Genomic DNA, 14,027 nt, shown 5'->3' with positions numbered 1-14,027 from the left:
ACCAACGAGGCAGACATGAACTAACTCGTAATACCATACTTTACCAACATGGGCACAGGGCAAGCAGAAAATAAAGCATTTCATCATTCAACGAGAATGAAAATCTGGCTGACTTCAGCTTTAAAACTGTTCAGAGAAGATCAAGAGAATGTCAATTCTGTTAAATACAATACTGGGGTGCCAACGCTGAAATGTTAAGTACGCCCTCCGTCCCTAAATTCTCGTCTTAAATTTGTCTAGATATAGATGTATCTAGTCACGTTTTAGTGTTAGATACATCCATATCCTGACCAAAAAATTGGGACAGAGGTAATATGAGTTTTCTGCCTCGGCCATGATAAGTTGTCACATGTTCGGCTCTAATGACTGGGTACAATAATCAGCGATTAATGACCAATGTGAGCTAGGCATCACGCGAATTGCTCTACGGGAGTTGGGGGGATGTCCTCCATGATCCCTTTACCATCAGCTGCATCGTAATAAAAGAAATTCTTGATCGGATCGCCCTTACAAGATATTGACTTGATCACCTCCTGTTAGATCCAAAAACCAAGTGCAAAGCTGTGATCAGTATGCTAAAGAAAATATTCAAATATAAGAAGGCTTGAGATGGAAACAAATTCACACGTGCTGGTTTATTTTCGCAGCAAAACATAAATGGAATCTAGTGTTCTTTTGGACTGGAAGTTTTTCTACCTGTTTCAGCAAACATCACGAGTTCAAACACATCCTTCTTAGATCAATTACATCTGTGTGATTGATTTTTTTTCTCTTTGAATGATCCATGTGGAAAATTTCAAACCACAGCTAGCTTCCACCAAGTGGTTTGTTAATGCAGTTTCTAAACTTACCAAGAGCTATCTATGAGCCATAGTATTGAAAACCAAACCAGTAAGTACCTCGATTTACTGGTTCAGCGCTTGGAATGCCGGTTCATTCGTTTGATCGCTGGACTAGCAAGTATAAAATTAAGTACTACTGTACTTCGGTTATGGAGCAAGTACCTTCATTTCTGCATGACAATCAGCAAAACAGCAAAGCCAAGTTCACTAGGTAGGGGGGCGCTAGCTCTGCACTGAAGCATGAGGTCACGAGTTTGAGTACTTGCAGCTGCAACTTTTTTCCTAGCACGAGCGATGTGCAGCAGGTTGAACTGCACTCCAGTGTGCAAACCGCCTGGTTTGACCATGGATTTGTTGAAGTGTATATGTGGATTGCCTAGCCCTTTCCATTGGTTCGGATTTTTGGTTGTGTTACCTAGTGCATGAACCTTAACATGGTATCAGGGCCTAAGGTCTTGGAGTTCAAGTCCATGTATCGGCCTCATGTAAATTTTAAATTGATTTATAGGAAACAAACATATTGAACTATGTAACCAGACAAGTAATCCCTCTTTAATTATATTTTCAGTTTCTTATTACAGAGATTGATAGATTTACGGTACAAGAAAATTTTACAACGAAAAAAGAAGAGCAGTTAATTTGGAATAGAACTCAATCCGTTCAACTCTCCTAAGAATCTACTCCCCTCTAACCAAATTCACTAGCTTGCTGAAGATAATGGACAAGTCAAATGCCTTTATTCAAACACACACATGACCGCTATTCAAATGAACCCGTAACTGATGCAATTTTTTATTAAACAAACAGTAGAATCATAAAGGCTCAAACAAATCCTACAACTGGTAAACAGAAAAGCTAGTAACTGTTGTATCCCACAATCTATGCAGTACTTATCGCAAAAACATAATTATATATAGACATGGATTCTTTAGGCTTGCACTATGATTATCTCAGCCACCATTCGAGGGCTCAGTCACATGTGGGAAATCAAAAGATAGAATAGATGTATCTTATACTATCATATTTCACATTGTTACATATTTTGGTTGCCTTCCTTTCCATGCTAGCACAAGTACAAATGCCCTAGACTGCGAATTAAAAAGGAAATAATCCATATATAAGAATTCAAAGTGTCATCTCCATACGTCACCAACTTTTTGCTAGTAATAATTTAAATACCATACGTTGCTTGAGATAACTACATTTTCTGTTGAGCTACTATGTTCCACATTTGAAGAAAAAAATATACTGATCCATACCTAAATTATGATTACTTTTCTTATTTTCTGGCTATCACAAGAATTAAACAATAGAAGAAACAGAAAATAGCGGATGGAAGATTGAACCTACCTGACCAAGAATGCCACCAAGGATTGCACATACAGGAGGATGTTCCTTCTTTCCAGCTGCTAAAAGCCGTTCCAGGAGAGCCGTAGGAATTTGAGACTCACTTAAAGACTGCAGTTTACAGCAACAGGGAAAATATCTGAAGAAACGTGACTCAATTACTCAAAATAAGACAAACAACAAAGCTGTACCATTCTATCACACATATCCTTCCTCTGAGCCAAAACTGCAGGTAGATCAGAAAGTGTTGTCTCGCCAGGCTCGCGCCCTTCAGATAATTCATAACTTTCCAAGACTACAAAACGACGTACTTATGCTAGTTACAAAACCAAGACAGCGAAAAATACACATAGGTAACAGTCAAAAGGGTTCTGCATGGCAGATCGAGTGAACATACAGATCAGCAGATTTTTTGGTGAAAAATAAAAATAAGAGTCCTACAGAAAATCTCAGAAAACTATAGGATGTTATGTTCTCTGTCTGCGAAATATCAGGAGCAAGCTCATTTGCTTTGAGATATGAAAAAGATTACTTGTCGCTGGTTTAGTACAAAGTTGTACTCCCTCCGTTCCAAAATAGATGATCCAACTTTGTACTAACCTTAGTACAAAGTTGGGTCATCTATTTTGGAACGGAGGGAGTACTACTTTGTACTAAAGAAGTGACAAGTAATATGGATCGGAGGGAGTAGTGAAACAACGATTCAGTTTGTTCTGTTCCACTACTGTACACCATAAATGAATCACATCGATCTTAAATTTTGCAGGGATATGGAACATGCCCACCCCCTACATATTTTTAAACTTCAATACCTGAATTTCATTAGTTTTCACCATAATCACATTTTTGCCTGATATTTGCCCAGGAGAATAACAGTCCAAGAAAGCAAACAAACACCCATTTTCAGTTGCCACTATTAGACAAGATAAACCTTAGGAACAGTAACTTAAGTTTTCGTATCATCACCTCTCATGGCGTAGTACAATTTAGTTGTTTTCTTGGGCAGATTCTTCCAGGGCACAGAAATAGCTTCCTGTATAAAAACAAACAAAATGTAAATGCAGCCATTGTACTTCAAATTGCAATACTTGCCACCTGAAGCATCCAGAAGGGTAGTGATATGACTGCAATCACCGGAATTGAAAATGTTATATTTGGAAATTGAAGCACCCTAAACGGTGTGGTAATGGCTCTTGCAATCAAATCAAATACAGGTATTCCAGTAATATTTTATAAATGGACTACATGACAGGAGCAACATAGCATCATAAGTACAATAACAGATTGAACCAGTATTTAAGTGGTGGCAAACAAAGAAGAAACAAGATAACATGAGCAATCATGCATAAGTACTTGCATAGAACAAACAATTTAAGAAAGCACAGCAGTGTTAAAAGAACAAAGACCAGCAGCTACCTCCAAGAAATGTTTTACCCAAAAAAGAAAATGCATGCCTTCCCAAATAAGGGTAGGTGGCATCGCAGAGCCACATCAGAATCAGAACTAAAAGGAAAAACGAAATGCAATAAAAGCATTTACTTTCATCTTTTTCCCTGCTGTCACAAAAAATTAAATGTTTAATCGTAGGAGGTATCAGCATGTTTTCATATTATAATATAAACAAAAATTGAATTGCTTCTGTGTATCATGTAACATGTATAAGTTGCAAACTAAATACTCCCCAGAACAGTAAATGGCAGCAAAACAAGGATCGCCAACTTGAGGAATAAAAAACATGAGCATACATACTGAAGACTGTCTCAATAAAGACCAAACTACAAAAAATAAATCAAACTTCCATACCTGCAGGCTAGCATATGACAACTCCTGCTGTTCAGGTTCGCCTCCAGGCTTCTTCTGAAAAAATAAACACAATTTCAGAAATGTACATTTTAAGAATGAACTGAAGATAGAAAATCTGTTCCACTAGCTATCGTAATTTGCAAAGCATAAGAAACTGAATCATCATGGTAATTGAACCAGAAGTGGTTTTTTATAGAACTGAATCCCTGGTACCAGATTCAATATGTAATATGTGTCCTGTTTAAGCAAAATAAGGTGCTCAATTTTTTTTTATCATCCATTTTAAGAATTGACAGACGAAGAGACAGCCAATGAGATCACCACAGGAATATTGGGTTTTTATATGCTGACAAGATGAATAGCCCGACATAATGCGGCAATCAATCTAAAATTAAACATGCCAATGCAGAAGGTGCCACTGCCACCATTATGTATCTTGAGAATAAAGTAGGCACGACCCAAGATAATTCGCTGGCAGCCTAGAGGCGTACGTCACATAATGCAGAAAGGCCATTTACTTTTGGTGGAGGGGAGGTAGATGGCATTCGAACCATCATTGCCAACTCTAGTGTTTATAGGAGTAATGATAAAGATATGGAAAAGATAATGAGATATTTATGAATTACAAGAAAAAACCACAAACAACAACAAAGCCTTTCAGCCCCAAACAAATTGGAGTAGGCTAGAATTGAAACCCACAAGATACCAAAACCAAGTCATGGTTCTGGCACATGGATAGCTAAGTTCCACGCACCCTGTCCATGGCTAAATCTTTGGTGATATTCCACTCCTTCAAATCTCTCTTTACAGACTCCTCCAATGTCAAGTTTGATCTACCCCGACCTCTCTTGACATTACCAGCATGCCTTAACCGCCCACTATGCACTGGCGCTTCTGGAGGCCTGCGCTGTATATGCCCAAACCATCTCACACGATGTTGGACAAGCTTCTCTTCAATCAGTGCCACCCAACTCTATCACGTATATCACTCCGGACCCGATCTTTTCTCGTGTGGCCACATATCCATCTCAACATGCGCATCTCTGTAGTTGTTGGACATGCCGCCTTTTAGTTGGCCAACATTCAGCGCCATACAACATCATAGGCCGAATCGCCATCCTATAGCTTTTTTTAGAGATGCCTTTTAGCTTTTGTAACAACTCTCTTATCAAGAGGACACCAGGAGCTTGGCACCACTTCATCCATCCAGCTTTGATTTGATGGCGATCACATCTTCATTGATATTACCATCCTTCTGCAGCATTGACCCCAAATATGCAAAGATGTCCTTCTGAGGTACCAACTGCCATGCTAACTTTCCCCTCCTAGTGCCTAGTGGTACTGAAACATGTACTCAGTTTTAGTTCTCGAAGCAACCTTCGGATTCTAAAGTCCCCACAGCTCTAACTTTTTCTACGAACCCCCCTCTGACTATCGTCGACTAGCACCACATCATCCGCAAAGAGCATACACCATGGGATATCTCCTTGTATATCCCTTGCGACCTCGTCCATCACCAAAGCAAAAAGATAAGGGCTAAAAGCTGACCCCTGGCGCAGTCCTATTTTAATTGGAAAGTCGTCAGTGTCTTCATCACCTGTTCGAACACTTGTCACGACATTATCGTACATGTCCTTGATGAGGGAAATGTACTTTGGTGGGACTATGTTTCTCCAAGACCCACCACATGATATTCCATGGTATCTTATCGTAGGTCTTCTCCAAGTCAATGAACACCATATGTAGGTCATTTTGCTCCATATATCTCTCCATAAGTTGTCGTACCAAGAAAATGGCTTCCATGGTCGACCTCCTAGGCATGAAACCAAACTGATTTTTGGTCATGCTTGTCATTCTTCTTAACGGTGCTCAATGACCCTCTCCCATTGCTTCATTGTATGGCTTATCAACTTAATTGCACAACAATTAGTACAACTTTGAACATATGCACACAGGCAGGTATATCTTATTAGAGGTGACAACTGAACATAGATCAATCGCAGGCACACTTAGAAGGCATACATGTCTTTTGACTTCCACTCCCTCCGTCCCATAATATAAGAACGTTTTTCAAGCTAACATAGTTTGAAAAACGTTCTTATATTATGGGACAGAGGGAGTAGTTGTGAAAAACAAAGCAAGTAATACAAAGGTAAGTGATGTATCACTAGACTAGATGTCACATGTCCATAAGTAATACATACCTGAAGATAACTATGGTTCTGCAAATCAACAAATATTTCACCACAAGAATCCTTGCACTCTACAGAGTAGAAGGCAATATGCTTGCTTCTCTTCCGGCAGTTGTCATTAATGAACAACTAGAAACATAATACAGATGCAAAAACAGTGAGGATAAGAAACAGAACACATGACAAAAGAAACAGAAACTAGTGAAAATATTACTTTAGAGAAGGGTCTGCACCTTTGTTTTAAGAGATGCACAGCTAACTACAATAATGTCGAACCTGTCAACGAATCCTTCATCAATTAGTGATGGATCACCTGGAGGAAACAACATGATAGTCATAACTTCTCCAATCATTACTGTAGAAAAGAATCTCAGATTTTATGGCCACCAAAGAATGGTTGAAAATTTCTCTTACAGAACCAATATTAGTAAAACAGACATAACTGCTTGTTCAGTTGTTCCTATCACAAAATGATCTTTCTTGTAAGAACGTTTTCAACTATAGCAGCATTATCAGTAAACACAATAAATTGAACACCAATTCAAGAATACAAGACATGATCACTTTGTATAATATATTTTTTTAAATCTAATAACCAAACTAATCAAAAAGAAGTGCATCAAACTATACACCACACCTATTGCGACAGCAACTCGGACCATTGGATTGAAATCTTTCAAGGACTCGCAGCAAGCCTCAGCTCGTGAGCTAACACCATGCATACATATGTCATGAGGAATTAGGAAGTTTGCACTGAGATCATCCTCAGTGACTATGTGATCATCCATCAAGGATAAACTGCCAACTCCTGCTAGAACAATATTCTTGCAGAACTGCAGAGTAGGAGAGAAATCAACTTAGTGTATGTGGGTACTTTCAGTAAATTAACTAAATTGTAAATGACATATGAGAAGTTAAATTGTTGAAATTCAACTAAAGTTCAGAAGAATTGGGGACCTCTGTTTGAAAAATAAGTGTGCATTGGCAAGATGGAACATGAGATGACAAGGGCGAAAAGCTAAGTTAAGAATATGCCATCAGAAATGAAAGGAACGATGAGTTTAAATTTAATTCCCTTTATCTAGCAAAGAAAAAGATTAAGCGCTTACAAAGAAAAGTATCGGTCTAGCACACAGACAGTTTAAAGAAACTAAAAATGGCTGAATTGTAACTTACTCATTTGAGCGATGCAAACACAGAACATTACCGCAAATACTAGTTATAACACCTTGAACCCTAATTTTTCAATGCTATCTTTTCATAAACAATAGGAGACCATCAAAGTTCTTTTTAAAGGCAAATTAACTGTGAAGCATAATAATAGAAGACAATTTTAGTTACCCACCTCAATAGTAGTACCGTTCACGCCGCACACAAGCACATGTGCTTTACTTAGCCTGTTCCAAGCAACACATATATAACAGTCAGTTAAACGATGAATGCACCCAAACAGTGTTACAGAAGGTAACAAAAAACCAGTAAAAGACAGACATTACAAATAAACAAAATAGAGCGCAGAACATTGGCAGAAAAAAAAAACAAGTCCAGAAATTTCTACCGAAAGGATAAAACCAGGTTCACATAATCAGGGGAAAATCCATAGTCGTAGCAGAACGGTAAGTTTGATATGATCCAAAAGGCTGAATCTTGGTTCAAAAAATCTCATAAGACCAAACAGGGTTTTCCCGACACAAAAATCCAACAGAAGTACAAAAATGATGCATTAAAAGAGAAAGAAAGGAAAAAATAGCAGGAGCAGAGCTGGGTTCTTGGGAGGGGAGGGGCGCACCTCTTCTGTGCATCAACGCCCCAGACGCGGATCTGACGGTCATAGAGCGCTGTCTCCTGTGCCGTCAGCTCTTCCTCTGTGCCGCCGCCGCCGCCCATCGCACGGAACGCCCGGATCCTGAGCCTGATACGCGAATCCAGTTAGCAGCCAAAGAAGGGAGAAAGTCGCAACGGTTTTGGAGTTGTCGGAGAAAATGGGTTTCTTTTCTCTCTTCCCTAGAAGCATATCCTACAGGTTCAAGGACGGACGTCCATCTGCCCTGGATGAAGGGTCAAAATTTCGACTCATGCAAGCAATTTAGTAGCCAAACTACTAGCAGAAGATGATCCAAGTCATCCTTTGGTTTGGGAACATCAAACCAAACTAATAGGAGATTATTATTGTTTGGGACGAAGAGTTAATCCGTCCACATACCTACGGAAGAAGGATATCAGATAGGTCACATACTTGGACAGATCCATCATGCAACAACAAGTGAAACGAGAGAGAGAGAAAGGTGGCTCCGGCCTCTATCTATATATGCTGATCCCGCTGGTGTGAACAAATTACTCCTAGATTACACCAAGAGGCATACTAGGAGCTAATTAAAGTGCGCCCCTTGATGTTCCACTGGGCGATTTGCGAGCAGTTAATTTTGCTGTGAGTGCTCGCGGAAATCAAAAGACAGACGGACTGACAGGCTTCTCAGATTTCCCTCACGGAAACCAACCCAAGCAGCAGCTGCCATTAGTATTGCAAAAATAGTAGTAGTACAGTACTACGTACTCCTCTGCTCTCCCGGTCGGCCCTCTGTAAGCCGGTCGCAGCAGCCACTGCCTGCCTATGCTAGCGTACGGGCCGCGGTGCGAGCTACAGACGGAGTTAGAGAAGAGATGGAGAACGGAACCTGGTCGCCGGCTCCGCTGCTTCGCGCCGCGCCGCCTCTTGCCTGCCGCGGTGCTGGCCTTCCGGCTTCCGCGCTTCGCCGCCGGTCCGCCGGTCCGCCGCGCTAGGTAGGAGGAGATTGGGGAACGAAACGAGCGAGGTTTTGGTCGCGGGGGTGGCTGTTCGGAAGTCGGAACGAAACGAGTGTGCCTGTGGGCTGTGGGCTGTGGGCTCGGTTGTGGCCTTGTGGGCCGCTGAATTTATCAAAGGCCTTGTGCGACAGAGTCCATGAAGAAGACAAGCCAGTCTTTGCCTGCCAATCTGCCATAGAATCAACTCAAAAAAAAAAACTGCCATAGAAACCTCAAAAAAAAAAGCCATAGAAACCCTTAAAAAAGAAAAATGACATAGAACAGCAAGCAGGTCAAGGGGGCGAAAGGGAGCTTCAGATACATTTCACATGTTGCTTATTTCAAAATTCAGGTTGGGGCAAATTTTACTGCCATGGCAGCTTTATGTTACTGTTTTCAGGTTCTGCCTTATGAAGATGTTGGGTCAACTGATGAACTGCTTTTGTCTGGAAAAAATCATTATGATTATTTTGTCCACTAACTGGTATAAATTTCCAGAAGATCGTCGTTCAAGTCAAGGAGACCGTATAACCGCAGTGGCTACACACAAGGAAGATAATACAACGTCATACTCCTATTTGGTAAAACTGTTTTCATCTATGCTGACAGTTTACAAATGTTGCATCTCTGGTATGACAAGATATCCCTCTTAAGAAACTTGGACTCACATCAAGAGTATAACCATACTAAAAGACTAAAAGTACAGTGTGTCAAAGTACATAGTTTCATATTTATAGAAGACCTCTCTGCTGTCTGTATCAGGGTTTTCGTAATACTGCTACATCAAAGGATCAAAATATCCTGCAGGGAAGCTTCACATTGCCTTGCCCGATTCTTTACTCTCCCTGTCCGCCTTTTCCTTTTTATTGGCATAGGGGTACTCAGCAGGCGAACTCCATAGGCCGAACAAGATGAAGAGGTGCGCGAACAACAGAAGTAGTGACGAATAGGAGGTAGAAGGATAAACGTTCCAGCAGAGCTCCACGACAACAAACAAAATGATCCTGGAACAATGAAGGATATGACATGACAGAAGAAACCAAGGATGAATACTACTAGAAAAAGAAGCACCCCTGGAGAAACACATATAATCTTCAAAAACAGCGAACAAAAGAATTTCTATTACAATTTACCCTAAACCCGTAGCTATGAGTAATTTGTTCAAACAGCTACCTCACATGATTATGAAAAAAAATTAAAGGTGGAAAAAGGATGCAAAGATACTGGTGCCTCATGGAACAGAAGCATTCTATAAACATGACCATGAGTGATTTGCACTAGCATGCTGATTTCAGGTGGGAAATGATGATGAGGAGTGTGTTGCCTTACCTTACTACTGTTGGAAACTGTGTTCTCCACAACAGAAAAGGCAATGAATAGAAGTACCTGCAAACAGAAGAACAAACTTCATTTCCAGCATCTGTAGGTACCGGGCTACACTTGCGCGGTGGCGGTGGTGGTGGTGATGGGGGTGCTTACCAAGAATAAAACTGGTAATGTAATGATCGGGCACACACAATGCCAATGAAGTTTCCAACAAACATCACAGTCACAATATCTGGATTGAAGTTGTTATTATCTCATTAGTCTGGTAAAAGAACAGTTCCAAATGCTGTGAATACAAGTAAGTCAAGCTTTAGAGTCAACATACGCTCTTTACTGAGAATGGACTGTCTAGGCTTGCACGAAATGAGCTGTTGAATTGATGTAGCATCTCTAAATCTGGAATACACAAAATGGAACAAACCACCTTCATGCCTGTCAACAAGTGCAAGAATAGTAAGAAGTATCAGGAAGAACCATACAGTTTAGAGAACAACTATGGTGAAATTTTTACATGCATATGTTTACCACAATTCTAGCATGTAACAACTGATTAGACCCAATATAAGTATACTCACTTAAACCACTTGAAGTGTGCAAACACCATAAGAGTAGTGAGGTGAAAAATCAATAGCCCAATAGCTAGCTCTTTTGATACAAAATACTTCTCAGGAACAAACTTAAAGTTGACAGACCTGAAAAGCATAAAACAGATAAGATTGTATCACAGCTGCATATATGCAATAACAAATCTATGAAGCCACAGCTGGGGATGTGATATACTGGGTATAATTATAGTGCTGAAATGATTTGAAATTCCAGAAGTATTGTATAAGCACCAGAAATGGATGAAGACACGCCCAAGATTGAAAGCTCTTGAGATGTACTCAACAGGATGTGACAACAAGAATGGGATGCCCAACAAAACCTAGAGAATGAAAATGCAAAGCATTAGAGACAAAATGAGATACTTCTTATCCATCTGACCATCTAGCCACTTCCCAAGCAACATAGAGCACAGCACTACAACAAGTTCATGTTTTCCTGAGGCCACACTTTTACATCAATAATCACTAGTTTTTCCATGTAAAATGGCAAATATCTTTATACATAGTCTCATATATAATGAATTCGCATTTAGCAGAAAATTGTAATAAATCATACTGTCCAAATGAGGGTGAACCTTACAATGCACACTGGCAGATGTCAGTACAACTTGAAAAAAAAAAGGAAGACCTAGAAAGATTTATTTTTAACACTACATAACATTTGTGAAATATGAATAACTCATGTTGGAATGCTAGAAGGAGCCATCAAGCATAGCGTAGCCTAAATGAAACTAAGATGACAAGTATGAATAAAGTAAAGCACAACACACCTGTACTCCTGCAGCTCCCAACAAAGCAAGAAAAACTCCTTTGATACTCATGGCCTTTATTGAGAACTTGGTAAGATAAAAGTTTGTAGCATAGGATGAAGGTACAGAGCATGGTCATACACTACTATACCTTCAACATTAGTAGAAACAAAGATGGAGCAAAAAGGAGCACGTTCATCTTAACTGAGACAGCTCCACTGCAGCAAGGTGGTTGCAACTAAATGTGAGCAAAAAGCGTGTACTAACGGTATGGTATGTTAGTACTTTGTAAGAAACAAGCATGGATGAAATGATAAATCAATGTCATACTCACACAGTTTGTAATCACCTGAAAATAATTAGGCCGAGGTACCACTTGTGATAGACAATCAAGACCATAGCAGCATGGAGCAACGTCATAGCAACGCAATCGTTGAAAAGACGGAGCACAAAGATGGAGTGAACTCGCTTTGATAAGCAAAGCAAACCTAAAGCCCACCAAGGAAGCTGGTCGTCATGATCAAGAAACAGGGAGGCATCAGAAACAACTTCAGGTAAACAGATCTACAGAAGTGCTGCCAATGGAAGCCTGGTCATACAGATCTGTTACGTGTTTTCTTACTGGTAAAAGAAAACTTAAACGGTTTTGGAGTCCCTTGTAAATTATATACAGTTATCCTCATTGAACTGAACAAAAGACTGTTCTAAGTTTAGAATTGTGAAACTAACGTCATCAATTTCCCACTCATACCACTTCAGTCTTGACGTAAAGCAGCAAAACAAGGCTCAGGTTGACAAGATACAAGACGCCGAACAGAATCTGCAAACACAACCCAAAAGCGCATTGCATCAGCACAGCTACCGGCATGACTGATGCGGCAGCAAGACAAGCAAAATAAGACGATGCTGGCAAACAAATTTAGCACTGGAAAGGTGACCTGAGCAGGGAACACTTGGCCGGCGGTGAGGAACTTGATGGCGGAGTAGACGTAGAGGAAGCCGGCCGGGTAGACCAGCGGCCCGGTGTCGCCCTCGATCTTGGTGTAGTCCCTCTCCCCCTCCCGAAAAGCATCGACCTTCCACGCGAAATCAACACTCCGAAGTCAGAATCTCTGGCTCAACCCGAATTCCAAATTCTCCACCCAAAAGAGGGAAAAAAAACGAGCTTAGTGCTCGATTGCAGGTACCTGAGACATGTAGGCGTCCCAGTCGATCTTGGTATCTGCACACGGAAGCAACAGCGCGGAGGTGAGCTGCGAGCGGGAGATGGCTGGGAGGGAAAGAGGGGGAAGGGGAAGGGCGCGAACACGGGACGAAGGCGACGATGAGGGCGACGAGCGCGGCGTCGGCGAGCAGCAGGAAGGCGGCGAAGTGGAGCGGCCGGCTCCGGTCTGCTGTCTTACCAGGCACGCTTGCGGGCCGCTCCTTCGCCAGCCGCGCCCGCGCCATGCTGGCGGCGACGAGGCAACGCGGCCGCAGATCCAGAGGCGGCTGAGGCGATTTTGGCCGGCCGGTGAGCAACTCGCCTGTTGGTTTGGTGGAGCTGTTGCGCGTTGTGGGCATTGGGCTTGTACGCTCTTACGGTTAGGGTGTTCTCGGCCCATGGAACGAGAGGGTGGGGTGGGCTCGAACGGCGGGCCGCCTGCGGAAACGTTTGGGTTTCAGGCCATTGTTCTTCTCTGCGTGAACTGGAACTCGCTCGGCCCAAAACAAGCTTATTTACTTTATTATTTTATTCCTAAAGAATTTTACTTGAAAGATATGTGTACTCAAGTAAGTTATTTAAAATGCGAAAAATAAAATGTTCATGTATCTCAACAAAAAATGTCCATGTGTTTGGGGGGAAATGGTACCCTCATATTTTTAAAAGTGATCGTGCTTATGGAAGAAATATTCATGTGTTAAAAAAACCATGTATTTTAAGAAAATCATGCACTTTGAAGAACTGGTCACTGACAACTGAGGAATAAAATATGTTTATATACTTCTGGAAGAAATGTTCGCACGTGTGCCAAAAAGGACATAAATAAAAAAAAGGATAAAACTTGTAAAATCGGAACAGGACACCAGGTGTTGTGCTAAGGTGCACGTTATAGGGGCAGTTTATTCCTATGAGTGTAGAATAGGAATTTCCTTCATCGCTCGATTTATATGCATCAGGAGCTTCTACTAGATGCTAGAACGCTTATGTATATGTTGAAAGAAAAAGAAATATATAAGCGTCTATGTAAATGTCATGACCTCGAGTATAAATTACTATATTAGGTGTGCTAAAACTAACATTTTAGTGGTGCCTAGACAACAAAAACGTATTAAATTTTTACTTAACCGTCTGACTGGAAGTTAAACGTCAATGCCAACCTCTAGTTTGGGAATAAA

General features: G+C 40.9%; 1 protein-coding gene across 1 annotated transcript; it reads right to left on the bottom strand.

Moving 5' to 3' along the window:
- Positions 1-93: 93 nt before the first annotated feature.
- Positions 94-13,203, bottom strand: LOC123067346 (uncharacterized). The gene is made up of 24 exons (XM_044490180.1): positions 12,956-13,203; positions 12,836-12,870; positions 12,587-12,724; positions 12,400-12,468; positions 11,998-12,155; positions 11,800-11,866; positions 11,670-11,723; positions 11,131-11,219; positions 10,870-10,986; positions 10,620-10,726; positions 10,448-10,526; positions 10,298-10,354; positions 9,787-9,972; positions 8,860-9,225; positions 7,974-8,096; positions 7,530-7,581; positions 6,822-7,017; positions 6,418-6,497; positions 6,197-6,313; positions 3,993-4,046; positions 3,156-3,222; positions 2,381-2,484; positions 2,193-2,300; positions 94-533 (listed from the first exon to the last, which is right to left on the bottom strand). The coding sequence occupies exons 1-24, from the start codon at positions 13,095-13,097 to the stop codon at positions 411-413; spliced, it is 2,688 nt and encodes an 895-aa protein (XP_044346115.1). The 5' UTR covers positions 13,098-13,203; the 3' UTR covers positions 94-410.
- Positions 13,204-14,027: the final 824 nt, after the last annotated feature.

The sequence above is a fragment of the Triticum aestivum genome, chromosome 3B (genome assembly GCF_018294505.1).
Source record: "Triticum aestivum cultivar Chinese Spring chromosome 3B, IWGSC CS RefSeq v2.1, whole genome shotgun sequence".
NCBI lineage: Eukaryota > Viridiplantae > Streptophyta > Magnoliopsida > Poales > Poaceae > Triticum > Triticum aestivum.
This window is presented reverse-complemented; position numbering and strand designations above follow the sequence as displayed.

Excerpts from the sequence above, each read along its gene's own strand:
- LOC123067346 (XM_044490180.1), bottom strand. The coding sequence starts at position 13,097 with ATGGCGCGGGCGCGGCTGGCGAAGGAGCGGCCCGCAAGCGTGCCTGGT. Across the intron at positions 11,724-11,799 it reads TGTTTCTACTAATGTTGAAG|GCCATGAGTATCAAAGGAGT; the intron begins GTATAGTAGTGT and ends TTCTCAATAAAG. Across the intron at positions 6,498-6,821 it reads CCGAGTTGCTGTCGCAATAG|GTGATCCATCACTAATTGAT; the intron begins GTGTGGTGTATA and ends TGTTTCCTCCAG.